The sequence below is a fragment of the Squalius cephalus genome (genome assembly GCF_949319135.1).
Source record: "Squalius cephalus genome assembly, chromosome: 17".
Lineage (NCBI taxonomy): Eukaryota > Metazoa > Chordata > Actinopteri > Cypriniformes > Leuciscidae > Squalius > Squalius cephalus.
This window is the reverse complement of record NC_137138.1, coordinates 10765448-10788513: the sequence shown is the minus strand read 5'-3', so window position 1 is coordinate 10788513 and position 23066 is coordinate 10765448. Positions and strand designations below refer to the sequence as shown.

At 38.6% G+C, this 23066-nt stretch overlaps 4 protein-coding genes across 25 annotated transcripts in view; 2 read left to right on the top strand and 2 right to left on the bottom strand.

Moving 5' to 3' along the window:
* The window catches only part of specc1lb (sperm antigen with calponin homology and coiled-coil domains 1-like b), a 32294-nt gene extending 28729 nt beyond the window's left edge, over window positions 1–3565 (bottom strand). For 4 of the 6 annotated variants that reach the window (XM_079898628.1, XM_079898629.1, XM_079898632.1 and 1 more), the window contains exon 1: window positions 3384–3565. The gene's annotated coding sequence lies outside the window, so the exon portion shown is untranslated. The remainder of the gene's footprint in view (window positions 1–3383) is intronic. The other 2 variants (XM_079898630.1, XM_079898633.1) reach the window with 1 other exon arrangement.
* Window positions 3566–5293: 1728 nt separating this feature from the next.
* On the top strand, window positions 5294–8472 carry setb (SET nuclear proto-oncogene b). The gene is made up of 8 exons (XM_079848028.1): window positions 5294–5619; window positions 6555–6612; window positions 6702–6844; window positions 6938–7041; window positions 7135–7248; window positions 7332–7502; window positions 7597–7737; window positions 7923–8472. The coding sequence occupies exons 1-8, from the start codon at window positions 5547–5549 to the stop codon at window positions 7941–7943; spliced, it is 825 nt and encodes a 274-aa protein (XP_079704154.1). The 5' UTR covers window positions 5294–5546; the 3' UTR covers window positions 7944–8472.
* Window positions 8473–10392: 1920 nt separating this feature from the next.
* Window positions 10393–14634, top strand: dync2i2 (dynein 2 intermediate chain 2). Its single transcript, XM_079898634.1, has 9 exons — window positions 10393–10741; window positions 10841–11092; window positions 12300–12409; window positions 12494–12651; window positions 13221–13330; window positions 13412–13579; window positions 13723–13955; window positions 14062–14219; window positions 14291–14634. The coding sequence occupies exons 1-9, from the start codon at window positions 10664–10666 to the stop codon at window positions 14527–14529; spliced, it is 1506 nt and encodes a 501-aa protein (XP_079754760.1). The 5' UTR covers window positions 10393–10663; the 3' UTR covers window positions 14530–14634.
* A 48-nt stretch (window positions 14635–14682) lies between these two features.
* sptan1 (spectrin alpha, non-erythrocytic 1) overlaps window positions 14683–23066 on the bottom strand; it is a 31615-nt gene continuing 23231 nt past the window's right edge. For 13 of the 17 annotated variants that reach the window (XM_079898625.1, XM_079898620.1, XM_079898616.1 and 10 more), the window contains 20 exons: window positions 22105–22236; window positions 21876–22013; window positions 21675–21779; window positions 21374–21582; window positions 21153–21273; window positions 20900–21021; window positions 20658–20790; window positions 20416–20514; window positions 20118–20277; window positions 19911–19987; window positions 19581–19790; window positions 19192–19488; window positions 18498–18610; window positions 18009–18026; window positions 16568–16622; window positions 15848–16044; window positions 15667–15720; window positions 15433–15579; window positions 15205–15352; window positions 14683–15096 (listed from right to left, as the gene is read on the bottom strand). In XM_079898625.1, the coding sequence (XP_079754751.1) occupies window positions 14971–15096; window positions 15205–15352; window positions 15433–15579; window positions 15667–15720; window positions 15848–16044; window positions 16568–16622; window positions 18009–18026; window positions 18498–18610; window positions 19192–19488; window positions 19581–19790; window positions 19911–19987; window positions 20118–20277; window positions 20416–20514; window positions 20658–20790; window positions 20900–21021; window positions 21153–21273; window positions 21374–21582; window positions 21675–21779; window positions 21876–22013; window positions 22105–22236 (2661 nt within the window). In that variant the 3' untranslated portion in view covers window positions 14683–14970. Of the gene's footprint in view, window positions 15097–15204; window positions 15353–15432; window positions 15580–15666; window positions 15721–15847; window positions 16045–16567; window positions 16623–17608; window positions 17672–18008; window positions 18027–18497; window positions 18611–19191; window positions 19489–19580; window positions 19791–19910; window positions 19988–20117; window positions 20278–20415; window positions 20515–20657; window positions 20791–20899; window positions 21022–21152; window positions 21274–21373; window positions 21583–21674; window positions 21780–21875; window positions 22014–22104; window positions 22237–23066 lie in introns of all 17 variants that reach the window. The other 4 variants (XM_079898622.1, XM_079898624.1, XM_079898614.1 and 1 more) reach the window with 2 other exon arrangements.

Here is a 23066-nt window from a genome sequence, read left to right as displayed (position 1 = left end):
GCTAAGTTATATTTCTTGGTGTGCTTGGGCCTTCAGACTTAATGGTCATGTTTAAACTTCCTGCTGGGTGGTTGGTTTACTTTGAAAGCAACAGAGTGTGACGGTGCCTTAAATACGTGCAACATGGTGGGAAAGTTATTTGGCCCTTGTGTAGTGCAGGATGAGAAAATGCATCCAGTGCTGTGGGTAAAAAATAAATAAATGGACGCTCTCTTCGAAATAAATTAAATAAATCTGCGAAAATAGGAGACAAAAATCCTAAAACAGCAGTGCACACACACACACACACAAAAACAGATGTTGTATTGCAGAGGGAGATCCATGTGGTAAAGACATTGGTCTGTCCGCGTCTGACAGGAAGGCCACAGTGAAGTTCGGCCTTTTTTCTCGAACATTAAAGGAAAGCGGGCCTTGTGGGGAATAATACGAAGCTTTTGAAAAACAAAAACTAATTCTCTCGAGAGGGAATCCAAGCAGGACAGAACAGTCCAAGCATCTCTAATGGCCCACTAAACGGTGACCACAATCCTGACCTACTGACGCTCTGCCTAAACAAACCGTTTGATATGCAAAACAGGCAAGATGGTCCTGTGAAGTTCAAGGGATTCAATTTCTTCACCATATCTCTCGAATTCCGTGTTTGGATTATTCTTTGGGCTATTTTAGACACACATCTAATGGAAATTCCTTGCAGACCTGACACAGCAGCCGCTTGTTAATTGAGCATCAGTATGGAGCCTGATGGGAGGAATGTGTTTGTTTGGACAGTTGATTACACATACACACACTGAACAGTCTGCAATTATAACAGCAGGAGGTCGAAACCTGTAAATAAGCTATAAGCCTATAAAGAAAAATCACTAAACGGCTCATAGCTAGGAAACACTACTTTTAAAGGGTTTTTTTACCACCAAGTGAGACATGAGTCCAAGGGTCTGAGACATAAGAACCATGACGCTACTAATAAGAGCTTCCATTCAATGAAATCATTCCTCTGAGAGCTGCTAATGTGATCAAGCAGAATGCAGTCAGCTCAAGAGAGGTACAACTGGGTCAGTGTCTCTCCGCCTGGTCCACAGGACGTCCCACTGGGCATGCAGGCAGTCGCTTCCACCCAAATCTGTTAAAACCAATACGAATTTCTAATGAAGCGCTCATAGAAGGACCAAAACGTATGAGAAAGATAAAGAAAATGTTACAGCATTTTATGCTAAATGAGCTACTAGAAATGTTTCTTTGACTTCATAAATAACGGTTTGAAATTATTAAAGTTAACAGGAAACAGGTTTCACAACCCCTATTTCCGATACAGGATATTCAAAGAGAAAAAAAAATTTAGGACGGGATATGATTTTATTCACCGTGAATTGATTGGGTTGTGAAAAGGGACGTTACATGGAGCAAGAAGGTTGAAGGGATGTTTTGATTTTTTTTTTTATTATAAAGACTAGTGACGCGCTGAAATTTCGACAATCAAAAACATTCAGCCAAAACAGCAGGAAAAATTTAATTTTCCGTTTCGGCCAAAATAGTTATAAAAGATTGAAATCATCAAACGAAAAATAGTGCTTTTGACTGTGTCAAAGTCTGATTGAAACTATGTGAATAAGCTAAAACTCAATTCAACACCATGCCAGCAATACCACAGCTATATTCATGGGTGAGAAAAAGTGAAAGATATAAAAAGTAAATAAATAAATAATATAAAACACCAAAATAAAAAGGCAAGTAAAAATAAAGTTTATCTTTGATAATAATTCTAAGACTAAATCTGGTCTCACCCTCAATTAAAAATCTTTTCATGAGAATCAACTGAAAAGTAAAGAGTCCTAAAGGAGTTCAAGACGTCACATCATAGTCCATCAAAATATGCTCTGGCAAGAGGGACATAAGCTACAAGTTAACATCCCTGTAGCTCGGATGCACTTCACCATGACCAAAAATTATGCTAGAACAGCAATACTTGCTAAATTAAAACTTTAATTTTGATTGATTTTGATGATTTCAATCACTGCTGAGCAGTGGGAAGTGTTGACTTCTGAATCTGAACGCAATAAAAGTGACATGAATCTGTTACAGACCAAGAAAAAAATATTCCTCAAGTGCCCTTCCCCTAAAAAAACTAAAATCCACATACAGTAAGGCCTACTTCATGCAGACCAGTTAATCAACAAGCTATGTTTTTGAGAGAAATCCTCAATAAAAAAGCAAAGCAAAGCAAAAAAAAAAAAAAAACTATACCAATCAGAGAATTCCTACTGCGATCATCCTTTTTACAACCTTATGCAAAATGAGGGTTTGCCATTACCCATATACTCTACCCTGAAGCACTCCCCAAAATGCTTTGGATGTTTGGGGGCGTTGGGTTGACTGGAATGTGCTGCTGCCTGCTAGAATCAGTTCAAAACAGCTCATCAAATGCCTTCATGGGAAAAAGCTATGGATGCCATAGACTCAGCAGAGACTATTCCCAACAACATTAAAGGAAATCTTCTTGCCATTAATGACACATTCTGAAGATGGACTGGAATTTTTCTTTTTAAATAACTGATACAGACTTATAATTAACTCTATGTGTAGTAGGCAAAAAAATTATTTTGAGAAGTTGACATGTCCTGTGGTGTGGCATGCAAAACAATTCTAAATAGCATTCCATAGAATAGGCCTATTAATTAATTTTTATTAATGAATACATTTTATCTATTCAATGGGATTAAATCAATATGATGGCATTTGACAGAAACGCTCAGATGAAGGACAGGCCCAAAATCACCACTTAAAGGTATAGTGGAGGATTTTTTACTTCCGGGTGGATCACCTATACTATTGGTCCTCCTAATTGTCAATCATTCTGGTGAATCAATCAAACTTATTAAAAAAGTGGAGAGGGCGGGTCTTATCTAAAATTCAGAAAGATCCTCCACTATACCTTTAATTAAAGTGGATGACAATAGCTTGTCAAACATATCTAATAAATATTAATATAAAAAAACTTGAGATTAGTGGCTTTTAAACTTAAAAAAAAAAAAAAAAGTCATGGACAACCAAAGTGTGTACTGTATTCATGGAATGACACTGCCAGATGATATTAGGAGGATACATAATTCACATATCATACATAAAAGTTACTTATCTTAAGACAAATGCAACATTATTTTCCCATCAAGACATAAACTTGTCAAAGCAAACAGCGACCGTAGGCTATAACTGATGACATCAAACGAAAATACACTGGGAGGATACATTGTTATATTACCATATAAGACAAAAGTTTCAAATTCTCCCGGTGGGCCTAATTCACTCTTTCCCGACACAACTGACCACAATCAAACTGAGACACAATTCAGAAGAACAGAAGACATTTACTTAAATGACACTTGTACCTTGCGCTCCTAGAACTCGGAGAACTTCCTAGGGTGTAACTTATCCGAATGAAAGCAAGTTGACGTAATCATTACAGAAAACGAAATAAACGTTTTGATCTGGTAAAAATAAATAAATCTCAGTTTCTCCACTCCCCGGCGGCGGAGTGATGCTAGTGTTTCGCAGTCCTACTACCAAGCCTAACGCGACGTGTGAAGCAGGGAACAATATTCGGCCACGCCTTTTTTTCAGTAACATTGCTGTATTTTTCAAAATAAAAGTATTGGACAAAATTTGCTTTTCTTGAAGATTGGTATTAATAATTAAAAACGTGAAGTTGTTATATAGGGTGGTGGAAGAAGAGGAAATAAATGGAGGATTGTTTAGCAACTTCAAACACAATTGCTCTTTGTAGTAAGTATAGCAGTAACTTAATAGTTAAAAAAAATCTGGGCCACTAAACAAAGGTTGCAGAAGACTAGTATTACAGTCTTCAAGCTTTAATTCAGATAGTTTATTCTGTCACTTTAAATGAAAAGCTTAGCTACAGTTAAATAAAGGCAATTCTCTTTCATTAGTACACTTATGTTGTGTGATTGTAATTTAGAAACTAAAAACTACACATTTAAGTGTAAATCATAGTTAACCTCTATCTGTTAACATCAAGTGATATTCCTGCATAAAAAAATGTACTTGGGGAGGGAATTAGGTGATATATGAATTTGCACAAAAAAACCACGCATCTCCTTCCTTTATGATTTCTGGCTTCACAAAAGTAGGCTTTTTGCGTGACGTAGTGTTATCAGCCGCGCGCTTTGTAAATCTAAAGGCATGTGAATGCAAATACAGGATATTTGTTTTTTTTTCGTATCATTGTTTGTTCATTGTAAGAGATACAACCTTGCTTCACTTCCCTGAGCTTGTAGTTATGTGTAAGTTCTGCAATAAAAAAAAAATAAAGGCATGTAAAACATACATAGACATAGCCTTCTGAAAAAAGCATTGAAGCGTAATCAGTGTAACTCTTGCGTTTTTATCTTATGTCTGAGGTTTAGTCTTAGCTAAATATGTATAAGCATTGATGCATGCATAATTTCACTCAAAATCCACAGGCCTATCTTCATCAAAAGTATTCTACCAATAACACAGTAAGCACCATCAGATACAAAAGAGCAAATATCTACAAATATATAAACACTGACAAATCTGGCATTCAGGTCAATTAATGCATTAATGAACTGATATTTTTCAAACCGGTTTACAGCTCGATATTTTGGATTCAATCTCAGAGCATGTGTAACCTTATTCAACTAATATCAGGTTAAATGTGAAATATGGTGTCAAAGACATGAATATATGAAATAATGGTGTAAAATATGGGTAAAGAGATAGGACAACAAAGAAAACGTAGGACTGGACTTGATATTGCTTTAGAAAGGCTGTCTAATCTTTGTCATTCAGCTCAGCAGCATGATGGATGGGACAAGTTTTTTTAGAGAGATTGTTTTTAAAAGAAATGAATACTTTTTAATTAATACGCATTAAATTGACCAGTGACAGTAAATGCATTTATAATGTTAAAGATTGCTATTTCAAATAGCCTAAATATGGTTCTTTTGAGCTTTCTATTCATCAAAGAATTAATTACTATGAATAAAATATTTTTTTAAATATATTAAAATAGAAAAACAACTGATTTTAAATTGTAATAATATTTTCGAATATTACTGTTTTTTTTTACTGTATTTTTCAAAAACAATGAAAAATCGTACCACTTTTTGAATTATAGTTTTATAACCAATGTTCGATATTTAATTTCTATATCCAGAGCTGCATACTTTTATAAATCATGTTCTGTGCACTAATATATTATATTATGGAGGAGGCGTGGCTCTTAATTCTCCTAAAGCGCGTTCCAGGGACGGCCAGAGGGGGCGCGCATGCGAGCACAGTGGCGGGTGTCAGAAAAGAGGAGGCGCGTGGTGTGATACGCATCTCTCATTTGAGTGTGTGTGTGTTGTATGTGTGGAGGGGAAGCGCAACACACGTTGTGATATTCGCACTTCTAAACTGAGCTAGAACCAACTTTATTTCTCCTTCTTTCGCTTTCCTCGAGCGGAGGAGGACGTTCCGGAGTTTTTGTTTCAGGAGTAAGAAGGCAAATCCTCGACTGTGGGGGAACAATGTCGGCGTCGGCGGCGAAAGTGAGCCGAAAGGAGCAGAACTCGAATCACGACGGAGCGGACGAGACCTCGGGTAAAGTAATGGCGGCCTCCTGCGCACCGCCATTTTCAGTAATTTACACCTCTTGCGTTTAAAGCACGAATATCAATTTTAATTATTCGCCTAGTTGTTATCTTAATCTTTGATAAAAGCCCGAACCTGTGACCGTTTAATCCAACATAAGTCGATTTTGCGTTGTAATTTCAGTAAAAGGATGCCGCGCGCACCGGAGGCCATGATGTTTCCTCGCGCGACGGCTTTATTGTGCCACGCGCGACGAACATTGCGCTCGCGCGCCTTTTGGTTTATCAAAACGCAAATTTCTTGATTGTTTCCACTTGTGTGCTCAAGCGTGTCGTTTTAAACCCATAGTGACTCAAATAATGCGTGCGTTGTATTGAGCCCGTATTGTGTGCTAATAGGCTAACTGGTTATTGTGTCTACCCGCCATCATGAGCCATTCCCACATGTGTTGCTAAACCACGCTGCATCACATATCACCGTAGACGTGTTTTAGTGACGCTCAAGTGGGTCGAAATTACTTTCTGAACTGGCTTAACTTTTAATGCACGGCAGTAATGTGTATTCATTGAGACAACGGTAAATGTGGCCCAGCGCGTGGCCTCCACCGTTTAAACCTCGCGGCCTCGCGCAGCTGCTGCTGAAACTACCGGATTGAGCTGCTCGTCCGGTGTTACACCTAGCTTTGACTTAAACTTTTTATTTTTGTGCTTTAACTTTTCCATTGTGATTTTTATTAGATCAAACTAGCATAAAATAATGCTGCTTTTTGTCTTGTGATTTACGAAATGCTCCGTGTTTACTTTGATCCTATTATATATATAGTTGCATTTGAGTGTAACTTATAAATTCTTATAAAGGACTGGATACGCGTGCTGTTTTATCCCACTACATTTTATAATGCATGAAGAACATGGTTAATAAGTGGTTATTTTATTGCATTTCAGAAAAAGAGCAACAGGAGGCAATTGAACACATTGATGAAGTACAGAATGAAATCGACAGGTAAGCTTACCGGTGCCTCTTAAGTATCATTTGTAAGTGCACATCTAATGCATTTTTTTTTAATGCTTTACTTCTGTTGCTTTCCACAGATTGAACGAGCAGGCAAGTGAGGAGATTTTAAAAGTAGAGCAGAAGTACAACAAGCTACGTCAGCCATTCTTCCAGAAGAGATCAGAACTCATAGCCAAAATTCCAAACTTCTGGGTCACAACATTCGTCAACCATCCACAAGGTCAGATTTTGAAACCCATCCTTGGTGTTATTAAATGTGGTTGGTTTGTTTATATATTAAATTCTAATATATTATTTTTGATTTGACTAATAGTCTCAGCCTTGCTTGGTGAGGAGGATGAAGAAGCACTTCATTACCTGACCAGAGTGGAGGTCACAGAGTTTGAGGACATCAAATCAGGTTACAGAATAGATTTTGTAAGTAAATTATTTCAACTTTTTTTCTTCTGGTCAAATTTAAAAGAAGTGCACAACTAAATTGCCTGACCCGTAATTTTATATTCTCTCCAGTACTTTGATGAAAATCCATACTTTGAAAATAAAGTCCTCTCAAAAGAGTTCCACTTGAATGAGAGTGGTGACCCATCTTCAAAATCCACTGAACTCAAATGGAAGACTGGAAAGGTGGGTAACAATTTTTGTGGGTTAGTTTTAGACTAATGCTGTTCCTGTTTTGGATGTCTATTAACCAATTATGTATGATGCAGGATCTGACGAAGCGTACTGGACAGACACCGAACAAGGCAGGGAAGAAAAGGCAACATGAAGAGCCAGAGAGCTTCTTCACCTGGTTTACCGATCACTCTGACGCAGGGGCTGATGAACTCGGAGAGGTCATTAAAGATGACATCTGGCCCAATCCCCTGCAGTACTACCTGGTAGGAAATATTAGTATTGCTAAACGCTGATAAACACTTGCTGTAATGACAGTCAGAACTTGTATTTAACCTCTCTCTCTCTTTCTGCGCTCAGGTGCCTGATATGGATGATGAAGAGGGTGAAGGTGAGGATGATGACGATGAGGAAGAGGAGGAGGGTTTGGAGGACATTGATGAAGAGGGGGATGAGGATGAAGGAGAGGATGATGAAGAGGATGATGGAGAAGACGGTGAGGTGAGATACGCTTTATTCAAAGCTTTGGCTTTAATATGAAGGCTAATTATTTATGGTGCATTATAACATGTCTGTTAGTGTGGTTTACGACATGGAAAGTTTATGTTGAATTTATTATTTGCATAAAATTCAGAAACTGACACAGATCATAAATCTTTTTTTTTCTCTCTACCTCCTCTTTTCAGGATGATGGTGAGGATGACTAAAGGCTGTTAAGGACATATTCCATCACTTGTACCTGTTCTTTCCTTTTTGAAGTCATCCTCCAATCATGGGAGCAAAAAAAAAAAGCTTTGTTTTTATTTTTTTATTTTTTTTGTGCTCCATGTTCTGTTCTACTGAAGCCTGTCCTGACCATGTCTAAACCCAGTTAGTTCCCTGGACATACAATACCTTCATTGGAAAACTAGTGGCATCTCGTTGCTCTGAAGCCTCTTGCGTCATCTTTAATTACAACCATCTCCAAAGACAAACACGAAATATTAACAATCTGCACGTCATCCTCTGTAGACTAAACTGAAGTAAATAGCAGTTTATATATTAAGTATATAAATGAATTTTTTTTTTCTGTGAATGGTTGTGAGTTGAAGTAATAAGCCATGGTGCAGTGATCTAATCATAGCGTACATACCTAGCCACTTTTTTTCTTTTTGTATATTTTCTTTAATGCAGAGGTGTGCCCCAAAGAGTTGACACTGTTTTTCCTATGTGATAATATTGGACAAAAGGAAAGCACCAGCTAGCTCCTGTCACCTCTTGTAAATGATTTGGGGTCAATATCAGGGTATGGCAGTTATTATTGTTGACAGTTCAATGGGGTCGGGTGGGGCAAGTGGGCATTTGACACATCAACATTTGGGTTTATGTTGATTGACTTTTCATTGTAATGTTTTACAGACACCCATGAGGTTTGAAACATTTTTAATAAAAACAAAACACAAAAAAACTTCCTCTTGTAATTTTGAGCTTGGCTAATTAAAGGATTATTTAAATGAGATAATAAAGCCTGTAGAATCTTAAAGAACTCTATAGCTTGTCTTTTCTCCACCTGTTTTCTTTATTGGAGATATACAAATGAACACATTTATGAGTAAAATGTGTCTTTATATAGTTTTATTTTTAACATATTGTGATTTTTAACGTGTTTTGGTACATCTTTGAAAGCTTTTGAATTTATATCTAACAGGTTTTTCTAGACAATTTAGCGTAATTTTGAGTGGTTTGTCACCGAGGAGTCATGACCGTAGGGTTAATGTTGGTACAAGTACTGAGTTATTGCAGACGGGTCATTCATACAATTTATTGCTGTTTAATTCTTTTATACATAGAAATGCATCTGTTACATTTTAACTGCTTATAACTAAGTTGCTTTGGGCCTAAAATTCAAGTTTTTAGATATTGAAGTCATCTTGATTTATTATACTGAGTGATATATTAAGCAGTATCATTACCTTTTCATAGTTTATAATTATATGTTGTGTGTTGAGTTACTGTCCACCTCGTATTTTCCTGATACTTTAAGAATTATGTATTAACAACATGGATAGGACATCAGCCTTTCAGTAAAAAAAGAAAATAATCTGATTTTGTGATGCTAATTATTTATGGTCAAGCATAACATACTCCAGTTACAGGAAATACAACTAATTTAATCATTACAAATTATTTATAACATTTACGTGTAACTACTATAACTATGGTGGCTTATTCACACATAAATGTAATCAGTGAGTCCACCATGGCACCTCAAATGAGAACTTCGGATTTTGACGGTGAGAGGAGGAAGCAATCCATATCTAAAATTAAACAGTCTACATCTGAACTTGAAGACTGAATGAAATGTTACTTTGTGTGTCAATGAAAGTATGAAATGATTCATTTATGTAATGTTTTCAGCTTTTATGCTAAATCCTAAAGGTACAACAATTTTCATGGTCTTTTGTAACTTTGTAAAGTGCGTTCATTTTTGGTAAGATTTTTTAGAGGATAACAAAAGTAATCTAAAATGTGAAAAATATCAGTCATTTAAATGTTATTTATTTCACTTTAAGCATGTATCACAATTCGGTGTCTCCACCCTCATGTATTGATGTTTTCTTATATATAAATCATAGTTTAATAATATCAGCAAAAATGTGTTTGTTGTTAATGAACTGATACAGAAATGTTTCTTTCAAAAACGAGATTAGTTCTGCTGGTTACGCATTTATTATCTTAACAGATCACATGACATTTTAGATCGCAAACATGTGAAAATGTTCTGTGATCAGTAATGTAATATCAAATAAAAACAAAAAGAAAGAAAAAAGTATTAAAAAGTTTATATTAGACGTTTGATGCTATTGTTCAGTACAGGGTTTGTGGCAGTCAATTATTTACAATATGTATTTTTTAACAATATAACTTCAAGAAATCATCAGAGCAGTCGTCGACACGTTCATGTGTGTTTTTATGATGAAAAATAAAACCCTTTATCAACTAGATTTCTTTCTCGGAAATGTTCAAAGACCAAAAGGCACCGAATTGTACGAATGACCCAGTACAAAGGGGCCTTTATCAAAATGAAAGTGCGAAGAATAGGTTGACCAATCAGAAGCTAACACCAGTGACGTTAGGCGCACAGACAGCCATTGATTGGTTCTCGGTATCTATGGCAGCGCGGTCACGGATGTCACATCCAGGATAATCATGGAGGAACGAACTGCGCTGTACAGTGGCCAAACACAATAAAATATCTTACAAAATTAGCGATGCTGTTGTTTTCCCCATCATAGAAGCAGATTTGGATTCGTCGAACACATAACAATCCTTCAATATGATGAAAAACCGTTTGCTTTATAAAAATAATCGCTAGCTCCCAGCTAACTGTAATTTATTGAGATTAAGAAGAGCATTTTGTACTCAAGCTTGCTGGCAAACTTTGAACATGTTTACGGATGAAACCCTTGACTTAATTGGTGCTGAATCGACATGGAGAAAGTCACATCAGCAAACACAAGAATCAGTAAGTTAACAACCTCTCAAACCAGAATATTCATACGCTTGATGAAATATCAGTCGTTTTGTGTGATATATGTATCGTGTTCGTTTTATTCCTGCCCAGAGAAGCTGTCAAACTCTTCCAGTTCACACAGCAGAGGCTAAAACTCAAGCCAAAGATGTGTTGGAAAACAGCACCCAGACACAAGACCAGATCAGCCAAACACTCGCCCTAGATCGAGACATTTCGGACTTTCCTGGATTGGTGGAGTTCTTGCGTAGAGTTGAAGATGTGGTTATCAGAGAGCTGGTGAAAAACTCCAAGAGTCACGCTTTTGATGGGTTTGAGGTGAACTGGGAGGATCAGAAGGAGTCGGTGAGAGCCTTGAATGCAGTATTAATAATGGAGTATTAAATAGTAAATTATGGAAGCTTGTTTCCACCACAGAAGTTTGCTATTGTGAGTTATAAAGTCGAAATTGTGAGATATAAACTCGCAATTCTGAGGAAAAAAAAGTCTAAACTGGAAGATATAAACTCGTAATTTTGAGGAAAAACGAAATACGAAATGTGAGATATAAACACACAATTGCTATTTATAAAGTCAGAACTGAGATATAAACTCATAATTGTGAAAGAAAAAGTTGCAATTGCCAGTTATAAAGTCCGAATTGTAAGATATAAACTTGAAATTGAGAGAAAAAAAGTAATAACTTTATAACTAGCCATTGTCAGTTTATATCTGACAATTTGAACTTTGTATCTCACAAATCAGACTTTTTTATCAGAATTGTGACAAAAACTTGGAATTGCAAGAAAAAAGTACGAATTGTGAGATAAAAAGACGCAATTACCTTTTTGAATTATCTCACAATTCTTACTCTTTTCTCGCAATTCCAAGTTTTTGTCACAATTCTGATAAAAAAGTCTGATTTGTGAGATATAAAGTTCAAATTGTCAGATATAAACTGACAATGGCTAGTTATAAAGTCAGAACTGAGATATAAACTCGTGATTGTGAGGAAAAAGTTGCAATTGCGAGTTATAAAGCCCGAATTGCAAATTATAAACTCACAATTCTTAGAATAAAGTCAGAATTTTGAGATATAAATTCACAATTACGAGAAAAAAAGGAAGAATTTTCTTGTTAAATTATATCTCACAAATCTTGACTTTTTTCTCGCAATTCCAATCTCACAATTCTGAAAAAAAGTCTGAATTGTGTGAAATAAACTCGCAATTGCCAGTTATAAAGTCCGAATTGCAAGATATAAACTCACAATTGCGAGTTATAAAGTCACAACTGAGATATAAACTCGCAATTCTGAGAAAAAATTAAGAATTGTGAGATAAAAAGTTGCAATTAATTTTTTTAATGATATCTCACAATTCACACTTTTTTCTCACAATTCCACATTTTTATCTCACAATTCTGAGAAAAAAGTAAGAATTGTGGGCTATAAACACGGAACTGCGAGAAAAATATAGAGATAAAAAGTGTAAACAAGCTTTCATAGTAAATAGTAGTAATAATTGAGTTAGTTAAATTAGAGTTTATGTCTTTGTGGGGATTTCTTGCACAGGTGTCCTGCATGTACCGTCTTCAGCATGTTGATGCTCAGGAAAGGGGTCTGCAAGTCACCAGTGTGTCCTGGAACTGCACTGGCTCAGTCATAGCCTGTGGATTTGGCCGGTAACAGTCCTTTCCTCATTGAAATACATAAAACCACCTGCAGTGTCTATAAAAGCAGTTTTAATGATGTATTTCTGGGGGTAGTATGGATGATGGTGATTGGAGTAATGAGAAGGCTTCTGTGTGCACGTGGAACCTGGACCGGCAGAACCTGAACCCAATGCGGCCAGACGTGATCATTGATGTGGCCACTCCCATCATGTGTTTGTGCTTCCATCCTGTGAGGCCGTCTGTATTTGCTGGTATGGACACACGTTTAAAAAATGCTTTTAAGATTTTTTTTTTCTCTTAAAGGGTCAATGACACATAGGTTTATATTTAATCTCAAAATGGAAAATATAAAAACATAAAATGTGAAGTGTTTTGCATTGACATTGAATTAAATTGAAGGAAATTTTTGGCATTGTGAAATCATTTTGATCATGTTAGTTAAATAATACGGAATTAAAAATCTTGTCTGTATTTTTTTTTTAATGTAAATTGAATTTTTGCAACAACAAAAAATGCTTAATTGTCATGAAAATAATGCAACAATGGCAAAAATCGAAATAGGAAATAGATTTAATGTTTATATTCCAAATATAATTCTTAAGCATCCTGAAAAGAGCCATAAGAACCAAACATTGATCAATAAATAAGTCTGGAAATCAATCATCTCAAAAAGTGCTATTCTCCGAGTAGTTTCATACTGCATTATTTGACAATAATATTCCTAAGTGTTAAAACGGAAAGCCACTTTTATTAGGGACAAATACCTTTTAATGGCTCATTTCATCAAGATAATTTCCCTTCTTCTTTATTGTGGTATTAGGGGGGCTGTACAGTGGCGAGGTGGTGGTCTGGGACACCAGTCGCTCACAGGACCTAATTTTGGCTCAGACGGGAATGTCTGCAGACACCCACCGTGAACCAGTTTATCAGGTATAGAAACGTTTATGACTGAGGCATGATGAACAAGCATTCACTGATATATGAATGCACAGTATTCCTGCGTGTAAACAGGTAAACTGGGTCCCAGGAGCTCGCCGAGGGGAGTTTGTTGTTCTGAGCGCCGGTTCAGGAGGAAGAGTTCTGTTGTGGACTATTGATGGAGCCGAAGCCAAACTCATCTTGACTTCTGGATATGCCTTTGTCCCACAGCAAATGCCTCAGAGTGGAGCAGCAAGCAAAGTGGGTGTCATAATATGGTAAAATGATATCTGATCCTAGCTAAATCAGAAAAGATGCAGATTTAAAATAAAAAATTAAATATGACCTTGACTTTTTTTTTTGTGCAATTCAACCTAATAATGCTTTTGTTTCTCTCCCTGAAGACCCGAGGTAGCACCACTATAGGAGTAACCTCTGTTGCACTTTCCCCATGGGACCTGGACACATTCTTGGTGGGCTCAGAAGGAGGCCATGTGCTCAAATGTTCCTTCAGCAGTGGGACAGTAGCAGCAGTGCCCCCTGATGGTGAGAGCGTGACTCTGCGCAACCCAATGCAGTTCTCTTTCTCCCCACGAGGGGGTCCTATACACTCAGTCCACTTCTCACCCTTCCACAGGTGAGCGCTGCGCTATTTTCCTGCACTGTATGTTTTCTACTGTGTAGCATGTACTTTAAGGCTAGTCGGCAGTAATTGTAACATCTCTGGGTGTTTCTGACTTTAGGAATCTGTTTGTAAGCGTCGGGACAGATGGCTTAGCTCATCTGCACAGTGTGCTCCAGCCACACCCCCTGCTGTCTATACGGGTGTCCGATTCATATGTGTTTTGGGTGAGGTGGTCACCTACACGCCCTCTAGTCTTTGCTGCAGTCACAGGACAAGGTGGGATGTTTGTAATTATATATAGTAAAATTAAAGCATGATCTCTAATTTTTATTTCAATTACACGGCAGGTTTGGTCCAAATGTTTGATTTGGGTAGAAGGTCTTTAAGGCCAACCTCCACAATTGACCAGAACACAGGAGGTCAGCCAGCTTATTGCCTGGAGTTCAACCCCAAACACACAAATCTGATGGCAGTGGGCAATGCAGATGGTAGCGTCAACATCTGGCAGCTCAGTGCGGAGTTAACGGAACAAGGTGCGAAGGAGACGGCAGTACTGGAACAGCTGGCCAATGAGGTGACAGACTGAGACTGTTCAAGAATTTATAATGTATTGTAACTTGTACATATGCATTTCATGTTAAATTGATGTATTTATACTTATGCTCCAAATAAAAACACAACAGCAACACTTTCCAGTTATAACCAGTAGCGTTTATTAAAGCACACTGCAGTCTTGTGGGTGATGTTACAGCATATCCTCTCTATAGGTGTGTTAAACAAAGCAAAGCACTTAACAGCTAAAACAATCACAATAAAATGCAGACAGATCCACTACACTATTGTCAGTGAAACATGAGGAAGTGTCAGATAAATACGCAGGGTTAAGAGTGATAGCAAGATACAGATATTGCTATACTGGATGCTATAGAGAATTTTCATTTCAGATCCATGCAGTTTGGCCTTGTGTTATTGTGAGGGGGGAAAACGCATCCCGATTGGTCACTGGCAGGCGGGGGGGGGCGGGGAATCAGTTGACGAAAAGCGAGCGGGTGAATTCCACAAAGTCGAAAGCTGACGGGATCTCGCGGCCCTTGCTGTCCAGGTACGGCTTCATATGGGAAATGCAGTAGTCCGCCTGTTCCTTCGTCAGGTTCTGTAAACACAGAAGGTCATTAAGGTCATCTTTCGAACACCAAACATGAAGCCGAGGCCAAAATTGTCCAATACCAGTTGTAAATAACATAGGTTTGTTATTTTGTACCTGGTAGAGTTCTTCCTTGGTGACGAAAGGTTTGTTCTCGGCGCTGAGAGCACGGAAAGCGCTTTCGATCTCCTCGCTTGACTTCACATTCTCCGTTTCTCGGCTGATCATGAAGGCCATGTACTCCTGCAAGGACACGTTTCCATCCCTGAATAAAACAAATTTTATGTTAGCTCATCAACAGACAGAACACAATATTTAATCACATCCATAGAAGAGGTTTCTCACCGGTTTGGATCCACTATGTCCAGGATGGACTCAAACTCTGGGTCTGGTTCTCCTTCTTCAACCATGGGCAGGTCGTAGCCCAGAGACCGCAGGCAAGACTTGAACTCCTGATGGTTTAGACGACCAGATTTTTCTTTGTCGAAGTGCCTGAGAAATGAACAAAACTTGCATTACATTTTCAAGAACACTTGAGATGAGCATTGTAATGTTTTCTTATTCAAGTGGAAAACTCACTTGAACATCATGCTGAACTCCTTCAGGGCCTCCTCTGTGACTCCTGTGGTATTTCTAGAACAGATTTGCGAGAACAAGTCAGTCAAGGTAAATTGCTCCAATCGCAATGTTCAATAAGTTATTGACTTATTGAATATAATAATCTTAATTTCTCATTGTAGACTGGTTTCTGAGGTGTCACCTGGCTTGGATCTGTTGTTCCAGGTTGTGTTGCATCCTCATGCCCAGCTGGTCGAGTTGGTCCCACTGTTGGGCCAGACCCACGGTGCTGTGTTCTGTGTATTTGTTGTCCAGGATCAGCGCCTCCTCCATGGCTGCTCCCAGATCCTCGATCTTCTTCAGCTGACTGCGCATGGCACGAATCTCCTGGTGCTTGCGCTGCAGAGGAACCCAAAGGGAAAAGACATTTAGAACAGAGCAGGGTGTCCATTTATAGCTACAGTCTCAGGTTTGAGGCTTATGCAAGTGTTTTAATGTCCTCTTTCCTGTAGGCTTGAACAGTGAAATGTTCACACATTTTATGGAAAATGATTAATGGATAAGGGTTATTTGGAAACCATTTTTTATAAATAGGACACACACAGAGTTCCTTCTAGCTGAAGAAAAACATTATACTGACTATAGACATTTTTTCCAGTATTGTTGAAATGCTGAATATTGAAATGTGCACATTTACTTTAAGACTAGATAAGGATTTTTTTTGACAAACAATTTTATCAAAGACTGCACTGACAAAAAGAAAGGTCTTGCAGCTAAAATCATTTAGAGCTGAGCATAACTAGATTTTTATTTTAATTCACTCTTTTAAATCCACTTTTTAAGATTTTATCAATTTGCATGACCATGACTTCATTTAGTGTTATTCAAAATTGAATTGCCCATTCACTGGTCCCAAACTCACCTTGGTGGCCTCTAGCTGCGACTCTAGAGTTCCGGATTCTTCCACCATGCAGGACCTGCCCACAAACCAAAGCAATGAAACCAACAGCAAGGTCCGAGAACACATGACACATCCACCCAGAAACATCTCACTCACTCCACATGCCAGTCTACACCTTAGAAGAGTGGCTCTCACTACACTAGGTCAGTTATAAGGTCAACTATCATTAAACATAGATATGTAATTTCCAGAGAGTTAAAAAGGTGCATTTTTATGACTATGAGTTATACTATATTGTTAAAATGGGTTTGCACAACCTCTGTCATTACTTCTAGAGCTGTAACCTACATCTTCCTGGATTTCTTGTACATGACAATATGACTTACCAATTGTTTTGTAGTAGATACAGAATACAAACTATAAGCCACCCCAGAATGCAACTACAATAAGTCATGCTAACAAAGCCAACTTATATCCATGGTAATCCAGACCATGCTTAATTAGGGCTGTTGTCAACAGGGTTAGAAACTGCTATATTTGTACCACTGCTTAGCTTTAGTTTAAAGTACAGATCTTGCAAAATGTGCAAAATCAAAGATTCAGAGTTCCTTGACTAGCCATATTATAAGAGTCCAAAAATGTTAATGCACAGCTGTACAAATTCAGATCAGGATATTGAAAAAGTCTAATCATGGAAATCACATTGCAGTTTCCACCCTGAATCTGGTGCATGAACATTTCCCCAAAATGAAGAAAAAAACTTAAATAACTGAAACATGGGGGGAAAAAAGAGGAGAAAAAAAAGGTTAAAGAATGAGATGAAGTGTTCACACTCCTCAACACTGGTGCCGAATGTAGCCAGGCTTGTTGGATTAAGAAGCTGGAGGGGATCATCTCAAAAAAAGCCTTACATCGCAGTGAATGTTAGTAAAAGGGATTGAACACACACACAGAGCCTTTACAGTGGGGATCAGACTCAAGTGCATGAGGAGAAGAAAAACCCAAAAAGTGTGTGGGGTGAGGGGTAAGAGGCCAATCAGAGGAGGAAAAAAGGGAGAAGACCTTCCAGAAAGATCATCATCGACTTCATACTGATAGACACGGATTACCCTCCGATAGGCTATGCTATTCAGAGATGGGGGAAGGTGGGAGATGAAGAGGGAATGGAAAAAGAGTGTGAAAAAACAGAAAGGAATACATCTGGAAATATATTTTCAAAACATACTGTAAAATATGCAAAATATATGTAAAGTGAGATTCTTCTTGATGGCACCCTGTATTAGTTCTAACCAATCATTGGTCTATTCTGTCCTGAAACTCCCAAAATTTTCCACCAAATGTGTGCTTCTATCATGACAGTCCCTAGACATCCATTTGCTGACAAGTAAATCCCATTAAACAATTCATTCACACTCTCACACACACATACTACAGTAAAATAGAAAAAAATTGTGATATTCACCCATCCAGAAGGTATGTCCTGATTAGAGAAATGATTCCAAGCATCAGGGTAGCAGCGAGTAGGTCGAAGGAATGGGGAAAGAGACAAATAAGGGAGGGAGAGAGAAAGGAACAATTGAGCCGTGACATTAATGCCACTACTCAATACGCACATGAAAGCACATGTGACCAGCGCAAAGCACTGTTGTTGCATATCGAGCCCAGGTAGGTTTAAATTGTGTGACCATGTGAAGAGCTTCACCCAAACAGACAACATGGCAAAGCAGGCAATGACTTCAGACTATAAAAACAGTGGACAAAACGAATGAAAATGGCCGTCTACGACAGTTACATGGAGATCAGGAAAGCTTGAATAAATGCAAACAGATGTGTATGTCATGCAGTGGAGTCAAATGTGTTGCATGCTATCTGTGCGTTTAATCCTCGAGCATAACTCAACTATAATGAAAGAGAACACAACACTTAAGTAGTGCATGATGGTCCCCTGTACCTGGTCTCCTGCAGCCATTGGTGGAAAGCATTGGCATGTTGGGCAAACTCTTGTCTGAGTTTATCATTCTCTTCCTGTCTCCTCTGCTCCTTCTGTAGCTCCAACTCTCGCTCCTATAAAGAGACAAATTAAGTCAGTTATAAAAATGTTCATTTCAACCTTTAATAATAGATTTAGAAAATCTAATTATTGCACGGTTACAAATGTGACAAATGTGAACTGTTGTATAAAATCAATAAGTATATATTCCGTTATATTTGGACACAATATTGTCAGTATTGTCCGTTTTTGCTCAATTTTGCCAATGAAAATAGTTCCAAACAAAGCCACAACAGAACTGTTGTGTGTATTCAATGCTTTTCTCATCTAACACAATAATGGCTTTTCCGGGGTCATTTTTCAGCCAAAATTGATGTGTGACAGCCCTAGTATTTATATTGACTAACATTAACAAAGATTAATAAATGCTGTAAAACACATTGTTAGTTCATGTTAGCTACTAATGTATTAACTAATTATACCTTATTGTACAGTGTTACCATACATTAAAATGTCACTGGCACCAGACAAAGCACATTTTTTGTTTCAGATATTCAGCAATCATCTCAAAAGTCAAATGTCATCCAATTAATATTGGTCTACTTCACATGCACAAACAATTGAAAAAAATTATGCTTCAGGATCCCAATATCACCTTGATGATCTTCTGAAGGTTCCTCCAGGTCTCCTCTAGAGCATCCATGGTAAACCAAGTGTATGGGTTGGATACCACTTGGTAACTCTTGATCTGGCGATCAAGTTCTGCCAGTTGGCTGAAGTCAGCCTCTGCGGAGCTGAGAGAGGAGCGGAAGGCATCATGTGCGTCCCGCAGGGCCCTGATTTCCTCCAGAGAGTTGCACCGTACGGGGTCTGTCAGATCTTCCTCAGCGTTCTCAAACCAGCTGTTGAAGGCTGAGGCCTTCTTGGCAAAGGTGAGGAAAAGATCCTCGACCTGGATTGAGTGGCGAACATAAGAACAAGAGTTACAGACATACAAAACAGAATTTAGTTTCCTCACTTAAGGCAAAATTCCATTCTTCACACCTTTCTGAAGTGCTCCTGGGCTTCCAAAAGCTTCTTCTTGCGTGCGGCTGAGTTGGACAGCAGCTGGTTCCAGCGCTTCATCAGGGTGGCATGACGAGCCTCGATGGCCTTGGACTGCACGTGTTTGGCTGCCAACAGCTGGTCTTTCAGGGCTGTGATGTTGGTGATGCCCTCCTGCTGGAAAGCCTGAAGCCCTGCATCAAAGGTTTCCTATGGGTAGAAGAAAGACAATTAGATTTAACAATAAAGCTTGAAAGGATTTGATGTGCTGAATGTAGAATATGGTTTACGAATGTGTTGAAGACATGTTTGTCATATGCAATGTCACACCTGTTTGGTGAGCAGAGTCTGCACGGAGGAGAGATCCCGACCATAGTCATCAGTCTTCAGGCTGTTTTCCTTCTCCCCTAATCAAGCCGAAGACACAAATGGTTTACAGATTACAAGGGTGAAAAGAGAAAATAACAGTTTATTTCTTGCCAATCCTTCTTTTAAATGAAAGTTTCTTCTCATTTGCATGAAATATCGTTAACTCACCAATCCAGGACTCCACCACATCAGCCTTCCAGTTGAACTGCAGGAAGGCAGAGTTCTCATCCAGCTTGGCCTTCCTCTGAGCTGCGGCTCTCTCAAGCTCTGACACCTTCCCACGCAGGGCCTTAATTTTAGCCATGATGTTCTCCACATTGTGGTTCTCCTGCAAAAAAGAAACAATATGACAATGATATTGCTATCAGCTCACATTAAACTTCATAGAAACTTGTCTGTGATTAAGCATTAAAGGGTCAAATGGCCAAATTTACAGTATATGGACTTTTTAATAGTTTAACTATACCTTTTTGATAAGTTCATCTCCATTGGAACACACATCATTCACTCGGTCCCTGTGCACGGTAAAATCGGTTTCAAATGCTTCATGTTTCTTCAGCAAGCCCTGAAAACGAAGAGCCAAGTTTTGACAAAAAAGAAATAAAAAACAGCAATATGAAGGTGTGTCCAAGACCAAGCTATAATCTTGTGTTTTTTTTGTTGTTTTTTCCATTAAGCTCATCTGATGAATACTATAGTTTGTCACACCTGCACAGCTGCCAGCGTATCACCGTAATCCTCACTTCCAACCAGGTTCAGTTTCTCATTAATCCAGGCTTCCTCTTCTTCCACATTCGCCACAAACTGCTGGTATTCCAGCGACTCCTCAAGCCTCTGCCCGCTAAAAAATGGCAAACCAAACAATTTTCAAATTCCTGTCCAAGGCAATATACACTGCCGTTCAAATGTTTGGGGTTTGAAAAAAGTAAAATAGCGAAAACCGTTCTCACCGAGCAGCAGCCAGATCTTTCAGTTCCTTCCAGTGCTCCACAAACTGGGCCAGCCTCTGCTGGATCTCCTCCTGTCCTATGGTGTTGTCGTCAGACAGCTTCTTCCCAGTCTCCAACACAGACTGCAAGGACAAAAAATAAATAAATACCGTTAGCATTCAGAATTATGATTCACTTGACTTTAATACGCTCCAGTCAAGACTTTTTCATTTCTATAAATCGATATGCAACAATGTTGCAGGTGTCTCCTCACCTGAATGGCCGGCTCGTGTGCTCCCAGCTCAGCCTCCAGCCTCTTGTGCTTCTTCCTCAGATTCTGTACTCCTGTCAAATCACGTCCATAGTCCTCCGAGCTCACCAACAACTTCTTTTCCCTAATGGAACAGAATGAATTAGATCTAGTATACAGCCTTAAAAGAAAAAAAGGTTAGTGTGTGATCAATTTTAGACCACTCAGAATGATGTAAACCATACTTGATCCAAGACTCCTCATCGTCCAGATCCCTGAAGAACTGGTGCAGACGATGCGACTCGTTCAGCTTGGCACGGCGCCCGGCAGCCATGCTCTTGATTTTGACGAAGCGTCCATTAACGGCATCACGCTTGTCCTTGACCTGGGAAGTGTCGAAGGCATTGCTGGCCATCAGGCTGTCAGCCTGGCCATTAAGATCCTTCAGACGATCCTATAAGAGCACAAAGACACCAAAGAGTCATCAGAATGTGCTAACTGAAAATACAATTATGAGTACATCTGGAGTTATAGTCGGTGAGTTACCTCATGAGCAGAGATGTCAGCCTCCAAAAGCTGGTGCTTTTTAAGCAGATTGTTGACTGAGGCCAGATCTTTCCCATAATCCTCAGAGGCGAGAAGAGCCTCAACCTAGGAGCAGAGGAAGAACGTCAGAATTTTTGGAATTATTCTAGTTAGAAATTGTACCAAGAACTATCCTAAGTAGCTATTAAGTCACATAAATACCTCAGACAGCCAGAAGTCAAAGTCCTTGATGCCAGTGTTGAAGTTCTGCTGCTTGTTTGCCTCCTTTAGTTTCTGACTCTTCTCAGCAGATTTGTTGACGAGGAACTGCCACTGCTCATCCAGAGCGTTAAGACGAGCCTGAGAGCAAATATGAGCGCGACCACAGCAAAATGAGCACAGACCATAACGCAGCAGCTGCCTATTTCTGAAACACTTCTGAAACTTTTACCTTGACAGCATCCTCACTTCCAGCACAGGCACCTCTCTGGATGAGAGCATTGCCAGTGTCTATCACCCCGCGGATACGATCAGCATTAGCGTGCAACTCAGCCTCAAAAGCCTGGTGCTTCTGGTGTTTGCTCTGAAAGTGGCAAGAAAGCGGAATACAGCAAAACTGAGCCACACAGTGAAGTCGTGCAAGGGTGCAGGTGTAAAAAAGCAATAGCTGGTTTTGTATCTACCTTTGTAGATGTGTACAGGAAACTGATATAAACATCTGTGTAAAAACTCAATATCCATGAAAGCAGTGCATATTTAACGCTACTGTAACATACATGTGTGCGTTTTATGTGTATGCCTTTGTTTAGACTGTCTGTGAAAAGTGATGTCTTATCTGTAAATCACAAAAGTGCACACCTTTCAAAATAAAAATGAAAATGTGTACATTACACAAAAAAACAGAATGTGAAGTGACTGTGAATTTACAAACCACCAAACAAGGACCAAACAAGGACCAAACACGTAACGTGGAACTCATTCTATAAACATGACATTCAAAGCCTGATGAAACATTCAATAAAATGAAGTGGACGCCATCCAGCACATAATAAACTCTGTGGAGAAATCTAGGAGTTGGGGTGTTTTGTCTAAGATCATTCCACATTTTATATTATCCAGAGAGATGGAGAGAAGGAACAAAGCACTTCCAAACGGCTCATCTAAAGCATTTGCTGAGACACTCAAAATAAGCCGGGCTGCTGATACCATAACTGCATATGGATTCTGGCCGTAGCACACATGTAACTGATTCTGTTATTTTAACACAGTATTCCACAAAAAGCAAAGCAAAATTAATAGTTTGAAAGCACTTCTCCAGCATCTCTCTGAATTGATACATTATTGTGGCTATGTTCGGAATAGTACCATAACATACTACTATTGCAGCATGCATATTAGACGTTTTTTTATGCA

Bases quoted from the DNA above. Each gene is read 5' to 3' on its own strand.
- dync2i2 (XM_079898634.1), top strand. From the start codon at position 10,664: ATGTTTACGGATGAAACCCTTGACTTAATTGGTGCTGAATCGACATGG. The intron at 12,652-13,220 runs GTATGGACACAC...TTGTGGTATTAG, and splicing joins GAGGCCGTCTGTATTTGCTG to GGGGGCTGTACAGTGGCGAG. The intron at 13,331-13,411 runs GTATAGAAACGT...GCGTGTAAACAG, and splicing joins ACCGTGAACCAGTTTATCAG to GTAAACTGGGTCCCAGGAGC.
- setb (XM_079848028.1), top strand. From the start codon at position 5,547: ATGTCGGCGTCGGCGGCGAAAGTGAGCCGAAAGGAGCAGAACTCGAAT. The intron at 7,249-7,331 runs GTGGGTAACAAT...TGTATGATGCAG, and splicing joins TCAAATGGAAGACTGGAAAG to GATCTGACGAAGCGTACTGG. The intron at 7,503-7,596 runs GTAGGAAATATT...TTCTGCGCTCAG, and splicing joins ATCCCCTGCAGTACTACCTG to GTGCCTGATATGGATGATGA.